The sequence below is a fragment of the Pistacia vera genome, unplaced genomic scaffold, assembly GCF_008641045.1.
Source record: "Pistacia vera cultivar Batoury unplaced genomic scaffold, PisVer_v2 Contig182, whole genome shotgun sequence".
NCBI classification, from domain to species: domain Eukaryota; kingdom Viridiplantae; phylum Streptophyta; class Magnoliopsida; order Sapindales; family Anacardiaceae; genus Pistacia; species Pistacia vera.
Window position 1 is genome coordinate 59,236 of NW_022195917.1, and position 20,025 is coordinate 79,260.

At 35.5% G+C, this 20,025-nt stretch overlaps 1 protein-coding gene and 1 pseudogene across 1 annotated transcript; one reads left to right on the forward strand and one right to left on the reverse strand.

Annotated features, from left to right (window-relative positions):
- On the forward strand, positions 1–12,154 carry LOC116126662 (annotated as a pseudogene).
- On the reverse strand, positions 4,601–6,314 carry LOC116126667 (glycine-rich RNA-binding protein 2, mitochondrial-like). The gene is made up of 5 exons (XM_031412339.1): positions 6,100–6,314; positions 5,882–5,950; positions 5,684–5,790; positions 5,522–5,587; positions 4,601–4,966 (listed from the first exon to the last, which is right to left on the reverse strand). The coding sequence occupies exons 1-4, from the start codon at positions 6,179–6,181 to the stop codon at positions 5,540–5,542; spliced, it is 306 nt and encodes a 101-aa protein (XP_031268199.1). The 5' UTR covers positions 6,182–6,314; the 3' UTR covers positions 4,601–4,966; positions 5,522–5,539.
- Positions 12,155–20,025: the final 7,871 nt, after the last annotated feature.

Sequence of the window (20,025 nt, forward strand, 5' to 3'; positions counted from 1 at the left end):
TCCAAACACGAAAGAAAATATCCAAACCCTAGTTTTTTCAATTTACCCGCAAAAAATCAATTTTAATGGCTCCCAAGGCAGAGAAGAAACCTGCTGAGAAGAAGCCAGCCGAGGAGAAGAAAACTTCGGTGGCAGAGAAGGCACCAGCTGAGAAGAAGCCTAAGGCCGGAAAGAAGTTGCCGAAGGAGGCCGCGGCCGGAGACAAGAAGAAGAAGCGCGTGAAGAAGAGTACTGAGACATACAAGATCTACATCTTCAAAGTCCTGAAACAAGTCCACCCTGATATCGGAATCTCTTCAAAAGCTATGGGAATCATGAACAGTTTCATCAACGATATCTTCGAGAAGCTTGCTCAAGAAGCCTCCAGGTTGGCAAGGTACAACAAAAAGCCCACTATTACTTCTCGGGAAATTCAGACAGCTGTGAGACTTGTACTTCCTGGCGAGCTGGCTAAGCACGCTGTTTCTGAGGGTACCAAGGCCGTAACCAAGTTCACTTCATCTTGAAGGAATTTATATCAATTTAATTGATACTGTGTGTCTGTGTAGCTAAGTAGGGTTAGAATTTTAATTTTAGTAGATTAATATGTTCTTAAGGTTTTTTTTTTTTTTTTTTTTTCTTTGGTGGGCTTTTAGGGCTTATTTTCTTGTATTTTGGGATTTGGGTGATTGAACTGGATGTTCATGCCTATTGTGCTCTGAAATGAAAGTGAAATATAATTTCGTAATTTTTTTTTCTTCAATTTTAGTATTGTTATTTCAATTGAATGTCTGTTGTGGAATCCCTAAATTCCGTCCGTGAATTATGGTTGTGTTTGTTGAAGTACTTGTAAATTTTATGCTGATTATGTTTTAATTAGGTTAGGGTTTATGGTGAAAATACTTGAATTGGGTTGGGATGAGGTTAAGTTTTTATAGATTGTCAACTCTATTTTAACCAGTAAATTGTTGTAGTAGCAGCAAATGCCTTGTTAAGGACTTTTGTATTTGATTATATCAAAACTCAGGAACAATGGCGTGGGCTATTGGTGCTTTGACCCCTCTTGTTTTAGAATTTATTTGTTAATTTCATGTATTGCACGTATGAATTTAATTATGTATAAAACATAGTTTTTTAAGTAGTTAGCATAGTTGCCAATTTTAAGAGTTTGTTGTTCAATTCATAAGGTTCTTTATTCATGAGGGCAATGGAGTTATGCACAGAGGGATTCGGTATAGGTTCTACATTATTGATTGCATTCATGTAATACGCTTGAATCTTGATGTTTAGAAAATTAGCTGAGGCATAAAAACTGTATTCTATTTGTTTAGATTTGTTTTCCAAAAGTTATGGCTTGTTAATAATACCCGCATGAGCTCCCTTTTAATTCCATTCGTCTGAATTTTCCCCTTTAAATGAGAATTAATGTATATCAGTCTCCACGTTCTGACCAAATGGCCAAATTTTCTTCATCAGTTTTTCTGGTCAGCTCCGTTGAGCCTTCTCTGTACTCGGATCTGTTGACAGCATAAATTTCATGCTTGGTGTTCTGATTATTACATCATCTACCTAGGCGTGTCAGCCGAGCCTGGCTTGGCTACAGTGTCAGAGACGAGTTCAAACAAGCGGAATCTCAGCTTAAGCTATATTACGTTTTTTTTCCCCTTCCCTTGTCTGTTCTTTCTCTCTTTTACGATTTTAACATTTACCTGTATCTTCTTTCTCTCTTCTTCATCCCATCTCATCTTTCCCTCTTCCTCTCTTCCTCATCCCATCTCTTCTTCTTCTTCTTCTTCTTCTTTGTCATTTCTTTTTTCATCTGTCCCCAGTTTTCTAAATTCCAATTGAAATCCCTAAACTCAACTGAAAAATCCCAATCCCTAAACGATTTTCACCGGCTGATATTATTTTCCTTCATTATTTTCTCACATTTTCTTGCCTTTTTCTTTCTGGGTTTGTGAGCCCGGATTGGATTTCATCTGGGTTTTCATTACTTTTGAGTGCTGGTTTCTGGTTCTGAACAATGCAGAGAGATACACCTACAATTATGGGGTTCTTTCGGCCTTCTGGGTATTGAATGTTTTGCACATTATTGATGGTGATTGTTATTCTTGTTCGACTGTTTCAGCTCTTTGGCTTATGGCGGATAATGTATGATTTCAATTAGGAATACTTCTTAATGTTCTACCAATTCCGTGTTTTTCTTAGTTGTTATTGTTGATCTTTTTGGATTAGTATGGCAATGGCTGAGAGGAATGCTTCTTCCATTGTGATTATTTCTCGAAACTGCTTGTTTAGTTTGTTCCTAATATCAACAATTTTTTTCAAGAGTCTAATATTACTACAGTAACCAAGCCTGGCTCAAGCTCGATCTGGCTTGAGCTCGAGTAAGGTTTCATGAACACAAGCTTGAGCCTGGTTTTCCAGGCTCGTCAGGCTTGAGCTTGAACTCGAGCTCGTTCTTGTAGCAATCGAGCCTAGCTCGTTGAGTTAAAAACTTGACTCGACTTGGCTCGATTACAAGTTTAAATCTACCATTTGTGTTGTTCAACAGTGAACTTATGTTTGTTTTTGGAGCAATTTCAGTAGTTGTGCTTGTCTCTATATATTTATCGTGCATCATTGTAGGTAACTATTGTTCGGAATTTGCTTAAGAATTGATTTGAGTTCATTTGTATCTCAAAATTTAGGTAGTATTTGTGTAGTATAGAATCATTTATTTATTAATTTCAAAAAGAATAAAAAAGAAAGCAGAGGCCAGGTTGCACCCTGAGGCCTGAAGAGCCAGAACCGATCTCTTGACAAAAACACCTATTAACAAGAATTCCAAATTTTTTCAATGAAAATCATGTGATATGCTACTAAATACTACTGATGGATGTGTCTATTATTAATTTGTCATCCTACGTATAGGTAATTAGATAACCTGACTTTCCACATCTTACTCAGTGTAAGCTAAAAGGGTTAACAGTATGAAGGCAATCTTCTTTGTTGTATTTGATATGTTGTTGCTCTTTGTCAATATGCCCCATTCACTGGTTTTTTTAATACCAAATTCAGGGTTTTCACACTTCTCCAACGGAAGCTCCAAAATGTGAAACCTTTTACTGCATTTCATTGGTGATTGTATTTACCTGTTTGTAGATGTTATAAAACTAATACCTATAAAACCTCCAGTCTAGTTATTTGAGTTTTTGTTGTTTTGTCCAGATGGTTAATGGGAAGCTGATCTTTGTTGAAGTTGCAAATAATGAAGATCCTGGAAAGAGTCCTAGCTCATGACTGAAAAAATGGCAGTTTTCAAGATGTTTCTGAATCAAACAAGTGGTCTATTTGTTTGCAAAATTGTGGCATTCCGGGCTATTCCGGCCTTTTTTCCATTTCTTCTGGGGCCTTTTTCCCCTTTTTACCATGCTTAAGATGAGACTCCGGGCACAAAATTCCAGATTCTAGGTCTTCACAGCCACCCTACTTGACCATTGCACTATTAATCCATTCACAGCTGCAACACCTTCTTGAACTATGATGTTTCAATGGTGACAGTTCAATAAGATGACATTCCGGGCACAGAATTCTACTTGTATTGTGGATGTCAGAACCACATTTATTCGCTTCAAGACGCCTTTTAGATAACTAGTAGCATCTCTCTTGGATTATCATGTTATCAGGCTATTAGCCTCCCTTTCTTTTATATGTCTTAACTTTCCTCATGCTGTTATACGTATTATTCTTCATTTATAATTTTATTGATGATACACCAGGAAGGCCTATTCTTGTTTTCTCTCGATGATTTATGCAAAATATCAAAAAAGTCCTTATTTTCTCACTGGATCATATAGGTCTTTATAATTCTTTGCAAAAGAAAACACATTGTTGTCTTCTTTTTCTTTAGACAACACAAAATACTAGTATATAGAGATGGCACAAATAGTTTAGTTGGGTGGCAATCACTTAGGCTGCAAATGCTTAAGAGTTTTTATTTTTTATTTTTTTTATTACCATGTTTTGTATTTCTTTTCCATTGTTTTAGTTTAAACTTTCATAATTTATTATATTCCAGTATTAGGTCGACAATGCACTGGTGATGATAGATTCCGGGAAGGGATGGTTGAATTCATTTTTGTTAGTTCAGAATTTTATGAAAGTAATTAATGAACGCCTACTCCAATACACTTTTGTAATTTGATTGAAAATACCGAATAGAGGCATTTCTTGTTTTGGGATGCAACCCAGCTAATGTTTGCACACGCACAAGAAGCTTGGTGCGCAAGGTGCAATGCCTTTATGGGAGGACAATGATGATGAGATGCCAGATGCATGGGAAGACGAAGGTGATATGCAGTTCTGGGAGGGGTGTCTGCTGCCAGATACCATAGACATGATGCTACCAGTTGCAAATGGCGGTAGACTGCAGTTTGATGAACATCAGATACCAGCAGCAAATGTGACGAATGTAAGTGTGCTGCGGTGGGAGGAAAATCAGATACCAGGTAAAGCTGATATTTTACAACCAGAACACTGGAGAATGAGGGATGATTGCGAGCTGAACTAAGAAAATATAAACTGCAAATCATCAATTCTGGATACTTCTTAAAGAGGAGGTGTATTGACATGGTACATGTATCAAACAACAATACTCTTGATTCAGTAATTTCAAATGAGTCCATTCTTGCCATATCCTAATTGTTCAGGAATCCATTTCCGCACATATACCCATACCCATATCCACATTGGAGCTTGATAGGTTTTGTTTATTCTTTGATGACATATCATATGCATGATAGTCCTACCATATGTTAATCTTCGAGAGAGCAAGCACACACCATTGCACTTCATGGACTTCACCAGTTCTTCAATTTAATAAGTGATTCAAGAGGAGTAGCACAACTGGTACCAATCTTTTCCCTTTCAGGCAAGCATACATATCTAGCACACTACTGTAAGAGTTCTTCTGGTAGTTGATGTGATGGTGCTGCAGCAGTGCTTCCTGCCAAGGGATAAAATAGAAGTCTTGAATATATAGAAACCGTAAGTGGAAAAAGAATACCGAACTGAATTTGGCATTGCTTTCATTCACTTCCCTTCCTCGTGTAGGAACCAGAGGAGATCATTTTCTGATTCTTACAAGGTTCTACAATGGGACTAAGAAATTGATTTTTCTACTAGCAGCCTCAACTTAAGGTAAAGCCCATATACTCAATTTCCCTAACAAAGTTTCTCATCTATTTCATGCAATGCCAAATGTGATTATGGAGTAAACTGACCCAAACCTACCCAGAAGTTCAAATTAAAATCCACCGCTTCCATAAAATCTAAAATTGAACAAATAACTCCACAAACAGCCAAAACTCCATATTGAAATTATTTTGGAACCCAGCAAATGGTGCCATCCTCAAGTTACCATACATCAAGCAGAGCGAAAAGAATCCAGAGACCAAAACAGATATAACCCAATCCCACAATCTACTTCGCTTTTCTTCTCTTAATCAAATAAATAAAAGATTATTTTTTACCAAATAATAATTTACTAGAGGAATGATACCAGTGTTTACAGTACTCGTCACCCCTTGTGTGCATACTGCACTCGAATATTTCTACCATCCAGTAACTGAAATGATCATAAGATAAAAAATGAATATCCAATACCCTTATTTATTTGAAAATAAACTGGCACTTAACAATGCTTCATTAATCTCAAACATACCATGCCATCCATTTCTTTAATAGCTGCACTAGCTGCAACTTCAGAAGTGAACTGCACAAACCCGTATCCTCTTGACTTGGAACTCACGTGATCGCATAAAACTTTAACTGATACAAACATCAATGTAATTAACAGATTAGAATTGGTAATTCTAAAGAATCACAATAATAATATGGGATAAAATTACGACGACGTCACCTTCAACAATTTCACCGTGCTTTCCAAAAGAATCCTTCAAAACAGTTTCATTAGTATCATAAGAAAGCCCTGATTCAAAACACACGTCACACCCCAACTTGTATATAGTACTTCTTTTTTTTTTTTTTTTTTTTTTTTTGAGCAAAGAACAACAACAATTCAAGTTTAAAACTCTGAAAAGCAAGTTTTCGAAAGTGAGAAAAGGCGAAAGAAGAGACCTCCGATGAATAATTTTGTGCGAGACTTCCCAGTCGAAAACCACCTGGTTAAACGAACGCTGCCATTTAGATAGTGCATCATCTCCAAGCGTTATTTGTGCGACGGCGAATGACAGCGGCGGATTGTGAAGACAGGCCTAGCAGAGGTAAGAGGTAAATGTTCCTGATAATACGGCATCGTTTTGGGGTGTCTTAACACTTAACTTCTAAGAACCAGAAAGCCCATTTTTGTTTTTCTTACAAACTCATCTTATAAATCCGACAAAGTTATAAAGCACACGAGTCAACATAATTTTAGAAGTTAAGCTCCGGTTAACACCCCTAAAAACGACAATGGCTTCATATAATTACAAACATTTGGATTTGATTTTGATTCAATCATTGATCTCCTTAAACCACAACCAAACCGGCTTCACTTCTCAACAACAACCTCAACCCCAAAAGCCCGCCGCAAGCATCACGAACAACAACGCTCAAAGATCGCAAATACACAAAGAAGAGGCTCAAATCGAGAGAGAAATCATCCAGCAATCACAGAGGTAACTCGAATCGTTGAAACCGAATTCGGGTCAATCGATATCCATTGGAGAGCACTACGTGTGCGTGTCGTTTCATGAAGAAATAGAGTCGGATTGTAGAGTGGGAGTGGGCTGGACACGTTGTGTCATATAATGAAGTGTGGGTACAGCAAGAGTATGTGTACGGAGTTACTTTGAGAGGATGCTGAAGAAGGTGGTTTATGATGAGAGCGAAGAAGAGAAGAACAAGAGAGTAATTTTGGGTCGAGAAAGTATTGGTGGGTTGAATTTGATGGATGGGAGGGTCTTTTGCAGGAATTTTACTGACAATTAGGAGGTAATTATTTTGATCTCATTGCATTATATATTAAGGTTTTGCATGCTTTTATTTTTTAGTTTTGAGGTTGGTTTGACATGTATTTATTATTATGAATTGTGAAATATAAGTTTTTGAGGGTTTAACCGTTTAAGACGTGGGGTTGGACTTCGTGCTTCATTTTTTATGGAGTGTTATTCATCAAAGCGTATTTGTAAATTTGAGGGTTATATTAATTTGATGTGTTTGGTTGAATCAATCAGGGTTGATTGTGTTTTAGTTGCTGATGCTCTATATTAATTTGATGGTAATAGGAAATATTAGATACAAAGAGACAATTGTTTGACATGGGTATTAGTCTGCATTTCGCTGGCTGTACTGTTGGATTTTATGAACCAGGCATGCTTTTTTTTGGTTGCAGTTTCTTGTTTTATGTTTGTTTGGGCCACGTTGTACTTGTGATCAATGAACAAATTGTCATTACAAAATGGAAAAAGGAACTCATTTCAATACCATCTCAATTTAGTGTGCTGCTTATTCTGCCACAGTTGACTTTAGATCAGATTATGTTGGATCTAGGGCATTTTAGTGATGTTTGATCAGATTTTACATTATATCTATGCATAGTTGTATATGACCATGGATTAGAATCCTTTATGTTGGTTGGATGTTTACTTATGCGTTCATGAAAATTTTGGTTTTTCTTCCTCTTCACCCTGGTTTGGGGATAAGTATTTATTTTGGTCAGAAATGTAGTTGCTGCATCATTTTATTTCTAATTTTCTGCTGGTGAGGCTGTTTAGAATCTTGTATACTATGACTTTTTCTACATCTGCCATGTTTCTGACTGTTGGTTGAATTTGTAAATTAATTGCTCCTTAGCACATAATAGATTTCTAGTTGTCTTCTATCCCTTGGAAAGAGGGGAAGGAAAAAAACGATTTCTGGAAATGTGATTGTTAGATGTATTCTTCATGTGTAACTTGTATACTTCAATATTTGATGATAGTTTCATTTCGAGGCTGTGCTCATGAAATCTCTTGCCCAAAGAGCTCTCTATCAAACTGTTAATCTCGTAATCTATTATTCCATTTTCTTTAAAATTGCCTTTTTTACACCATTATTTATTTATAAGACCAAGCTTTTGCCTCTTCATTTAATTCAATGAATTTTTATTGTAATTTTTTCTTATATGGTTACTAACTATGGTATTGGGTTGCTGGAGAGAGTGTCAATTTGAGTTGTGTATTCTCAAAAGTAAAAGATGCAGCGTTTAAAAGGATAGTCGTCGTCCATTAATAATCAAACTTTATGATTCCTGAGTAATATTTTCTTTAAACCGCTAAATTTGTTGTTTCCAAACAGATTTAGTGCAAATTAGTATGTCATGTGGCTCACTAGTAATAAAATCTGATACATGGAACACTGCATTATTGAGATTAGTGAGGTTGGAAATATGAATATAAAGCAAGATTTTGTGAGACTTGCTCACATTTTGAGTCAGAGAACTAAGCTTTTGGACAATCCAGCAATCTTCTACACATGGGTGTAAAAACTGTCTGTATCACTTATCCACGCATTAATTTTCTATTTATTTCCATTTTTTAAGTTCGCTCATCTGGCTTAGATCTGTCTTCAAAAACTTCTGGTTTTTATAATACCACATAAGCTGTTTTAAAATCTATTTCTCTGTCTTTTTCTTTCTAAATATAAAAATAACATGCAAATGTATATCAGTCCTCCACTTTGACCAAATGGCCAAATTTTCTTCATCAATTTTTTGGCCACCTAGTCTAACTCTCTCTGCCCTAGATGGTTGACTGCATAAATTTCTTGCTTGGTTTTCTGAAATTACCATCTACCATTTGTATTGCTCAACAGTATACTATGTATGCTTTTCGAGCAATGTCAGTATTTGTGCTCGTTTCTATACATTTATTGGCATCATTTTGTTGTTCAGAATTGTGTGATATGTGCCTTGCCTTATAGTTCTGTTGTTTCTAATTTATTGCAGGATATAAAGGCTGCTGCCTGTGCAGATGTTCCAAGCAAGCCTGAAGATCTAAAGAACTGGCTTTGCTTTTTCTCTTTTCTTTATTAGTTGCTTCTAGGTTTTAAGTTCTGTTATATGGTTCTTTCAGGGAGCTTCTTTGGGGAAAAAGTTGGGGCGCTGCTTGTTTACTATTTTAATTATGAACTTTAGGTTTTATAGTTGTTTTAACTACCAATATGGTGCACAGGTACCTTTAATTGGCTAGGAATAGCTTATTTATCTGAAGCATATCTTATATGACAATGGCATCGGATTTTCCTTTGATTGAAGGTGAAAAAGGCGCATTTGCTTAAGATTAGTCTCCCCAGAACTTGTTGCCGATTGTTCTTTACCTCTAAAGACAATTTTATATACTCGTTGTGAAACTGAATGTGAGTTCTGGATTTTTTTTAACCAACTTATAAGTATGTGGTCTTGTGTGTTTGAAACAGCTTGAACCGAATTGAATATATATTGTCCGAATGCTGGCATCTTTGTTCTCACAAATTTGTTTGTCGAATTTTATGCAAGCGTCCTTCACAAATAATGCATCTGCTTTCCCTGTTTTCGTTAATTTGTTGCTTATCTTCTCATAGACATGTTCATTTAAACTTAAATCTCTTATAGATACTGAGAAATGAAATGTTGGAAGCAGCCCAATGCTTTTCGTGTTGATCCTTTCCTTGGGAATTTGAAAGAAGAAAAGGAATGTTTAATACGGCTCTGATGAACTTGGTTGCTTGTGATATGTATCAATTGGTAAGTTATGTCAGCACGTCTATTATATCCAAACCGTGTCTTTATCCGGCTGAAATTCGTACAAGTAATATTGTATCTTTGATTTGAATGAAAACTAATGCAAGTTTCATGTATTATTCTAATCAACGATTGGATTTTTATATATATTAAGATTCATTTTGATTTTAATTAAATATGGTTAAAAAGGCTTTAAAGGATCTTCACAAAGGTTTATTACTCTTAGGGGCGTTTGATCAGGGGTAACGTGGGATTACTGGAGTTGTCATTTTATATTTGATTACCACATTTGATTGTAAGTATATAAAATCTGATAATCTTCAAAACTAATAGTAGTTATTGTTTGTAATATTGAGGTAATCTGATTATCTCTATTTTCTTAGGTATTCTAAGATTACCAGGGTAGTATTATTTTGTTACAATTTTATCTCTTATTGATAAAATTTTAGGACAATAATATCCTTATTTTAAATTTATTTTACATGAATATGACTTTTACTATTCATTCCAATTAATTAACTTTTTGGACAGAATTACCTTTGAATTGAAAACAAATTGCAATACACCAAGCCACCACCCCCACTCACTTGCCGTCGACAACCACCGCGCAACGACGCCTGTCCATTTCTTGCTTTTTGGCCATTAGGTTGCCGGCTACCAGCGGCCTATAGTGGTTGTCAGCGGCCGGCAGTGGTTGGGTCGGTGGGAATGTTTTATTGATTTTTAAAACTTTAATTATGGGGTTGTTTTTGCTAAGTTTTTAAGTGCAAGGGGGTTAAACAATCCAAATAATAATAAATATTAAAAAATAATATAAACTAATATTTAATTAGAGGACGACAGTAATTTAAATTAGGGGTGTTCAAAAGAACCGATTGGAACTGGAACCGACAGGTACCGGGGTTTGGTTTTAGTTCCTATCCAGAATCGGCCGTCAAGGATAGGTTCTGGTTCCAATATTTGAAACTTTTATTGGTAGTTCTGGTTCCAGTTCTTATAGTTAGGAACCAGAACCGGAATTGGGAATTGAGACTAATATAAAATAAAATTAAAAGTAAGGGGTTATAAAAACTTTGCAGAAAAAGTAATGTGAATATATTTATATTTATATTCATAACATTTAAAGTAATTGGCTTGACTTTTGAGAATCTACTTTACAAAGTAATGGAATTTGTAATTTATAATTTATTTTGTTAACAAGTTCTAGGGGGGGGGGGGGGATTTGTAAGTTTTTAAGGGTTTTTTGTTATTTTAAAAACTTTTGGGGCGTCATGAATTTACTGGTACCAAGAACCAGAACCGGAACTGTTGTTATAGGTTCCAGTTTCGATTCCTTAAATAATACAGGGTACCCGAAACTGAAAACCCCTAATTTAATAATATATCTACCAATTAACCAAATATATTTTTTAAATTTTCTTATAATTTATAATAATCTAACTTTTCAGTAGTTCAATATTTCTAAATCAAACGCTTTCTTACGGGTAAGAGACTGAGAATTGGAATTTGGTGGGAGGGAATCGGATTTGTAACTCGTCAATTCACAAACTTACCCTTAATCAATAGCTTGTACAGTCATAGAATTCAAGGGTGTTTCCGTAAATGGATTAAAAGTGACAAAGCGGTCTCCTCCCGCGCAAGTTTATAAATCCTTAATCCCAATTCTAAAACCTTATACCCGCCTCGCCATCCACTTCACCCAACACTTGAACCGAATCACAACGACCCAGAAAGATGCCAGTCATCAATCTCTGTCACAAACTAGCACACTTTAATTTGAGCCATATCTGCCGTTGATTTACTACTTTCCCAAAGTCCAATCCAACGCTTCAGCTTCACCACGTTCTCGATCCGTGAACTCCGAACTGACCAATATACTCCAGTCTCGCTTCTATATATAACCTCCAACGCGTTGTCACTTATAAGGCAATTCTTATCCTCCAAACACGATAGAAGATATCCAAACCCTAGTTTTTCAATTTACCCGCAAAAAACAATTTTAATGGCTCCCAAGCAGAGAAGAACTGCTGGAAGAAGCCAGCGAGGAGAGAAAACTTCGGTGGCAGAGAAGGCACCAGCTGAGAAGAAGCCTAAGGCCGGAAAGAAGTTGCCGAAGGAGGCCGCGGCGGAGACAAGAGAAGAAGCGCGTGAAGAAGAGTACTGAGACATACAAGATCTACATCTTCAAAGTCCTGAAACAAGTCCACCCTGATATCGGAATCTCTTCAAAAGCTATGGGAATCATGAACAGTTTCATCACGATATCTTCGAGAAGTTGCTCAAGAAGCTCCAGATGGCAAGGTACAACAAAAAGCCCACTATACTTCTCGGGAAATTCAGAAAGCTGTGAGACTTGTACTTCCTGGCGAGCTGGCTAAGCACGCTGTTTCTGAGGGTACCAAGGCCGTAACCAAGTTCACTTATCTTGAATGAATTATATCAATTTAATTGATACTGTGTGGCTGGTAGCTAAGTAGGGTTAGAATTTTAATTTTAGTAGATTAATAGTTCTTAGGTTTTTTTTTTTTTTTTTTTTTTTTTGGGTTGGGTTTTAGGGCTTATTTTCTTGTATTTTGGGATTTGGGTGATTGAACTGGATGTTCATGCCTATTGGCTCTGAAATGAAAGTGAAATATAATTCGTAATTTTTCTTTCTTCAATTTTAGTATTGTTATTTCAATTGAAGTTGTTGTGGAATCCCTAAATTCCGTCCGGGAATTATGGTTGTGTTTGTTGAAGTACTTGTAAATTTTATGTGATTATGTTTAATTAGGTTAGGGTTATGGTGAAAATACTTGAATTGGGTTGGGATGAGGTTAAGTTTTTATAATTGTCAACTTATTTTAACAGTAAATTGTTGTAGTAGCAGCAAATGCCTGTTAAGGACTTTTGTATTTGATTATATCAAACTCAGGAACAATGGCGTGGGCTATTGGTGTTTGACCCCTCTTGTTCTAGAATTTATTTGTTAATTTCATGTATTGCACGTATGAATTTAATATGTATAAAACATAGTTTTTTAAGTAGTTAGCATACTTGCCAATTTTAAGAGTTTGTTGTTAAATTCTTAAGGTTCTTTATTCCTGCGGGCAATGGGTTATGCACAGGGGATTCGGTTAGATTTTACATTATTGATTGCATTCATGTAGTACGCTTGAATCTTGATGTAGAAAATTAGCGAGAGCATAAAAACTGTATTCTATTTGTTTAGATTTGTTTTCCAAAAGTTATGGTGTTTAATAATACCCGCATGAGCTCCCTTTTAATTCCATTCGTCTGAATTTCCCCTTTAAATGAGAATAATGTATATCAGTCTCCACGTTCTGACCAAATGGCAAATTTTCTTCATCAGTTTTTGGTCAGCTCCGTTGAGCCTTCTCTGTACTCGGATTGTTGACAGCATAAATTTCATGCTTGGTGTTCTGATATTACATCATGTACCTAGGCGTGTCAGCTGAGCCTGGCTTGGTACAGTGTCAGAGACGAGTTCAAACAAGCGGAATCTCAGCTTAAGCTATATTACGTTTTTTTCTTCCCTTCCCTTGTCTGTTCTTTCTCTCTTCTTCATCCCATCCCATCTTTCCCTCTTCTCTCTCCTCATCCCATCTCTTCTTCTTTTCTTCTTCTTCTTTGTATTTCTTTTTCATCTGTCCCCAGTTTTTAAATTCCAATTGAAATCCCTAAACTCAACTGAAAAATCCCAATCCCTAACGATTTTCACCAGCTGATATTATTTTCCTTCATTATTTTCTCACATTTTCTTGCCTTTTTCTTCTGGGTTTGTGAGCCCGGATGGGATTTCATCTGGGTTTTCATTACTTTTGAGTGTGGTTTCTGGTTTGAACCATGCAGAGAGAACACCTACAATTATGGGGTTCTTTCGGCCCTCGGGTATTGAATGTTTTGCACATTATTGATGGTGATTGTATTCTTGTTCGACTGTTTCAGCCTTTGGCTTATGGCGGATAATGTATGATTTCAATCAGGAATAATTCTAATGTTCTACCAATTCCGTGTTTTTCTTAGTTGTTATTGTGATCTTTTTGGATTAGTATGGCAATGGCTGAGAGGAATGCTTCTTCCATTGTGATTATTTCTCGAAACAGCTTGTTTAGTTTGTTCCTAATATCAACAATTTTTTTCAAGAGTCTAATATTACTACAGTAACCAAGCCGGCTCAAGTCGATCTGGTTGAGCCGAGTAAGGTTTCACGAACACAAGCTTGAGCCTGGTTTTCCAGGCTCGTCAGGCGAGCTTGAACTCGAGCTCGTTCTTGTAGCAATCGAGCCTAGCTCGTTGAGTTAAAAACTTGACTCGACTACAAGTTTAAATCTACCATTTGTGTTGTTCAACAGTGACTTATGTTTTGTTTGGAGCAATTTCAGTAGTTGTGCTTGTCTCTATATATTTATCGTGATCATTGTAGGTAACTATTGTTCGGAATTTGCTTAAGAATGATTTGAGTTCATTTGTATCTCAAAATTTAGGTAGTATTTGTGTAGTATAGTATCATTTATTTATTAGTTTCAAGAAATAAAAAAAGAAAGGAGAGGCCAGGTTGCACCTGAGGCCTGAAGAGCCAGAACCGATCTCTTGACAAAAACACCTATTAACAAGAATTCCAAATTTTTTCAATGAAAATCATGTGATATGCTACTAAATACTACTGATGGATGTGTCGATTATTAATTTGTCATCCTAATTAGATAACTGACTTTCCACATCTTACTCAGTGTAAGCTAAAAGGTAACAGTATGAAGGCAATCTTCTTGTTGTATTTGATATGTTGTTGCTCTTTGTAAATTGCCCCATTCACTGGTTTTTTTATACCAAATTCAGGGTTTTCACCATCTCCAACGGAAGCTCCAAAATGTGAAACCTTTACTGCATTTCATTGGTGATTGTATTTACCTGTTTGTAGATGTTATAAAACTAATACCTAGAAAACCTCCAGTCTAGTTATTTGAGTTTTTGTTGTTTTGTCCAGTGGTTAATGGGAAGCGATCTTGTTGTGAAGTTGCAAATAATGAAGATCCTGGAAAGAGTCCTAGCTCATGACTGAAAAAAGGCAGTTTTCAAGATGTTTCTGAATCAAACAAGTGGTCTATTTGTTTGCAAAATTGTGGCATTCCGGGCTATTCCGGCCTTTTTTCCATTTCTTCTGGGGCTTTTTCCCTTTTTACCATGCTTAAGATGAGACTCCGGGCACAAAATTCAGATCTAGGTTCACAGCCACCCTACTGACCATTGCACTATTAACCATTCACAGCTGCAACACCTCTTGAACTATGATGTTTCAATGGTGACAGTTCAATAAGATGACATTCCGGGCACAGAATTCTACTTGTATTGTGGATGTCAGAACCACATTTATTCGCTTCAAGACGCCTTTTAGATAACTAGTAGATCTCTCTTGGATTTCATGTTATCAGGCTATTAGCCTCCCTTTCTTTATATGTCTTAACTTTCCTCATGCTGTTATACGTATATTCTCATTTATATTTTATTGATGATACACCAGGAAGGCCTACTCTTGTTTCTCTCGATGATTTATGCAAAATATCAAAAAGTCCTTATTTTCTCACGGATCATATAGGTCTTTCTAATTATTTGAAAGATTAACCAGTTTAACCGGGACCTGGGTGAAAGATAAATTGCATGGAAGAATATGAATTGGAAGCCTATATCACTATGTTATGCATATTAGGGTTTTTAAATAAAATTCAAAAAACTTGAATTAAATAAGATAAAAACTTGTTACCTTAGTTCCTTAATATGTAGGAGATCTTCCAATTTCAAGAGAAATTAGCAAAAGAAAGTCCACGCCAAGTTGAAAGAGAGAATTCGACCAAGGAGAGAAAAATGCTAGGGTTTTTCAAATTTTCATTTTATTAAAAATTGATTATCATTTTCTTTATACAGACGAGCCAATAAACAATTCAATAATTGTTCAAGGATGTCTTTATGCAATTTCATAATTATTTTAGGGCTATAACTAATTCCATAATAATGAAATTGGATTAACACTTAACCATAATTAACAATTTAATTTTTAAATTGTTTACGTAACAATTTAACCCTTAAATTGCTTATATGTTTACAATTATAACCCATTATTAAATATAATTTAATATAAAGAAAATGATTAATTATGAACTAGAATTCCATTTAACTCTAATTAGCAATTTAACTCTTAAATTATTCATAATTACTAATATAACCCTCTATTAAATCTAATTCAATGATAATAATATAAATAACTTTATTACTCTTGGTACGTGCTAGCCAACTTTGGATAATCAACTCTCTTTGGCTATTTCTCCATTCTTCTTAATTTTTATGTGTGGCCTCTTAGGCTCACTGTGACCTAACCGTGGGCTTAATATCTCAGTCTATTCCGATATGTTTCGTCGTAACTCTTTATGATCGAAACTCTCACTGATTATGGTAGGCATCTAACATTGTTTCATAACTCCTAAGTCACGATGAAAATATACTCTAATGAACCATTTTATAATTGTGCACAACGTGTAATATAATATCTCCGTTGTTTAATCCCGGTTAAGAACGGATTCATGGTATATCAAAATCTTTGTCTAAATCTTATATCAAATTGACAATTAATACATTTGGAACATGTCACCATGAAACAATATTTCAGATAACATTTTATATACCCCGGTCGGAGATTTCCCTTTTCCAATGTATCTTGACATTTGTATAGGAACTTGATATCGACCTATACCAAGTCAACGGACCCCATCTTGACCATCACTCGTCTTCACACATAAATAACACATGGCCAAATCGACTTTTTTTACACATGACATGATTAGCCTTGTATTTATACATCATATGAATCATATGCATTTATGCATCCAACCATGATATCTCAGGTCTAATAATTAATAGTACATTGTACAATCTTATGATGCATCATTGACTATATTCTAAATGTCTATGTGATTCATCATAAATAACTATATTTGATAAACAATTCACTAATCGCTTATCCATACTAATACCCTAGTGATTAACTTTTATAATCACCCACACTTGTACCATCACAAAATATTCAACGGAGAACTTCAGCATGGCTATTATGTAAAATTATTGTCCAATTAATATTATCTATGTAGGGAATACTTTGATGATTTTGATTTTCTAAAAATTTGTATCATCCAGACATTTATATATATGTGAAGTAGTAAACCACACGTGAAATAAGAACACTTTCTTTTATTAATAAGGTAAAAATGTATATACAAAATAAATACATTAACATATATATACAAAATATAATACATTGAAACCGACAACACGATTGGTTCCTAAGGCATACACTAACACTGGGCCCTTCACCAAGCCGAGTAAGGATGTTGAGCGTTTTGGAAAGGAACGGTTGGTGAGTTGAAAGGTGGCGATTTTTTGAAATGACCAGAAATTGCAAAAATTGGTAGTGTTTTCATGGTGATGGAGAGTGTTGTTGACGACGAAAACAAGTCTATTTAGCCTGGGTTGTTGACGTCGCTGCGGTTTTTTGTTTGGGGGAAAATTGATCGATTTCGGCCCAATCTTTGGCCAATTTGCTGGGGAATGGAGTGGGAGTTGCATTTGGTGTGGCGCCACCGCCAACCAATCGATTGCTGATTGCATTTGGCCAGATGACAGTGGTGTATTTGTTGGATTGCAAAGTTGTAGGGAGTGATGAGATATTTCCAGCAGAGTGGTTGTGGATTTGAAATCTATGGACAGATTAACGCCACTAGTTTAATCGTAGGGTCAAACCAGTTTAATCAGCCAACCCGGGACCCGATCACTTTGCCAGGTCTCACCGTTTTTAAAACATTGCTTTTGAATCATGGATCACCAGCAAACCCGCCAATCAAGGATCTCAAAACCAGCAATTAAGAGCCTGTTTGACAGAGTTTATGAAATTTGGCTTATAAACAGTTAGTACTTATAAGCTAATTTGAAATTTTATTAAAATGACTAAAAATAGTACTATATTATTTTATCAAATAATAAATTATGTGATAAAATTAATAAAATAATGTGGTAATATATTTAATTAAAAAAAAAAGAGTAAATTCCTCCCATTTTTGTTTTTCTTACAAACTCATCTTATAAATCCGACAAAGTTATAAAGCACACGAGTCAACATAATTTTAGAAGTTATAAGCTCCGGTTAACACCCCTAAAAAACGACAATGGCTTCATATAATTACAACAATTTGGATTTGATTTTGATTCAATCATTGATCTCCTTAAACCACAACCAAACCGGCTTCACTTCTCAACAACAACCTCAACCCCAAAAGCCCGCCGCAAGCATCACGAACAACAACGCTCAAAGATCGCAAATACACAAAGAAGAGGCTCAAATCGAGAGAGAAATCATCCAGGCAATCACAAGAGGTAAACTCGAATCGTTGAAACCGAATTCGGGTCAATCGATATCCATTGGAGAGCACTACGTGTGCGTGTCGTTTCATGAAGAAATAGAGTCGGATTGTAGAGTGTGGGAGTGGCATGGACACGTTGTGTCGTATGATGAAGAGTGTGGGTACACGCAAGAGTATGTGTACGGGAGTTACTTTGAGCGGATGCTGAAGAAGGTGGTTTATGATGAGAGTGAAGAAGAGAAAGAACAAGAGAGTAATTTTGGGTCGAGAAAGTTTATTGGTGGGTTGAATTTGATGGATGGGAGGGTCTTTTGCAGGAATTTTACTGACAATTAGGAGGTAATTATTTTGATCTCATTGCATTATATATTTAAGGTTTTGCATGCTTTTATTTTTTTAGTTTTGAGGGTTTGGTTTGACATGTATTTATTATTATGAATTGTGAAATATAAGTTTTTGAGGGTTTAACCGTTTAAGCATGTGGGGTTGGACTTCGAGCTTCATTTTTTATGGAGTGTTTATTCATCAAAGCGTATTTGTAAATTTGAGGGTTATATTAATTTGATGTGTTTTGGTTGAAACAATCAGGGTTGATTGTGTTTTAGTTGCTGATGCTCTATATTAATTTGATGGTAAATAGGAAATATTAGATACAAAGAGACAATTGTTTGACATGGGTATTAGTCTGCACTTTCGCTGGCTGTACTGTTGGATTTTATGAACCAGGCATGCTTTTTTTTTTGGTTGCAGTTTCTTGTTTTTATGTTTGTTTGGGCCACGTTGTACTTGTGATCAATGAACAAATTGTCATTACAAAATGGAAAAAGGAACTCATTTCAATACCATCTCAATTTAGTGATGCTGCTTATTCTGCCACAGTTGACTTTAGATCAGATTATGTTGGATCATAGGGCATTTTAGTGATGTTTGATCAGATTTTACATTATATCTATGCATAGTTGTATATGACCATGGATTAGAATCCTTTATGTTGGTTGGATGTTTTCTTTATGCGTTCTAATGAAAATTTTGGTTTTCTTCCTCTCTTCCACCCCTGGTTTGGTGGATAAGTATTTATTTTGGTCAGAAATGTAGTTGCTGCATCATTTTATTTCTAAATTTTTCTGCTGGTGAGGCTGTTTAGAATCTTGTATACTATGACTTTTTCTACATCTGCCATGTTTCTGACTGTTGGTTGAATTTGTAAATTAATTGCTCCTTAGCACATAATAGATTTCTAGTTGTCTTCTATCTCCTTGGAAAGAGGGAGAAGGAAAAAAACGATTTGCTGGAAATGTGCATTGTTAGATGTATTCTTCAATGTGTAACCTTGTATACTTCAATATTTGATGATAGTTTCATTTCGAGGCTGTGCTCATGAAATCTCTTGCCCAAAGAGCTCTCTATCAAACTGTTAATCTCGTAATCTATTACTCATTTTCTTTAAAATTGCCTTTTTTACACCATTATTTATTTATAAGACCAAGCTTTTGCCTTCTTCATTTAATTCAATGAATTTTTATTGTAATTTTTTCTTATATGGTTACTAACTATGGTATTGGGTTGCTGGGAGAGAGGTGCCAATTTGAGTTGTGTATTCCCAAAAGTAAAATGATGCAGCTGTTAAAAGGATAGTCGTCGTCCATTAATAATCAAACTTTATGATTCCTGAGTAATATTTTCTTTAAACCGCTAAATTTGTTGTTTCCAAACAGATTTAGTGCAAATTAGTATGTCATGTTGGCTCACTAGTAATAAAATTCTGATACACTGGCAACACTGCATTATTGAGATTAGTGAGGTTGGAAATATGAATATAAAGCTATAATTTTGTGAGACTTGCACACATTTTGAGTCAGAGAACTAAGCTTTTGGACAATCCAGCACATCTTCTACACA

Coding starts and splice junctions, on each gene's coding strand:
- LOC116126667 (XM_031412339.1), bottom strand. CDS start 6,181: ATGATGCACTATCTAAATGGCAGCGTTCGTTTAACCAGGTGGTTTTCG. Junction 5,791..5,881: donor GCACGGTGAAATTGTTGAAG/GTGACGTCGTCG, acceptor TGTTTGTATCAG/TTAAAGTTTTATGCGATCAC. Junction 5,588..5,683: donor TTAAAGAAATGGATGGCATG/GTATGTTTGAGA, acceptor TGATCATTTCAG/TTACTGGATGGTAGAAATAT.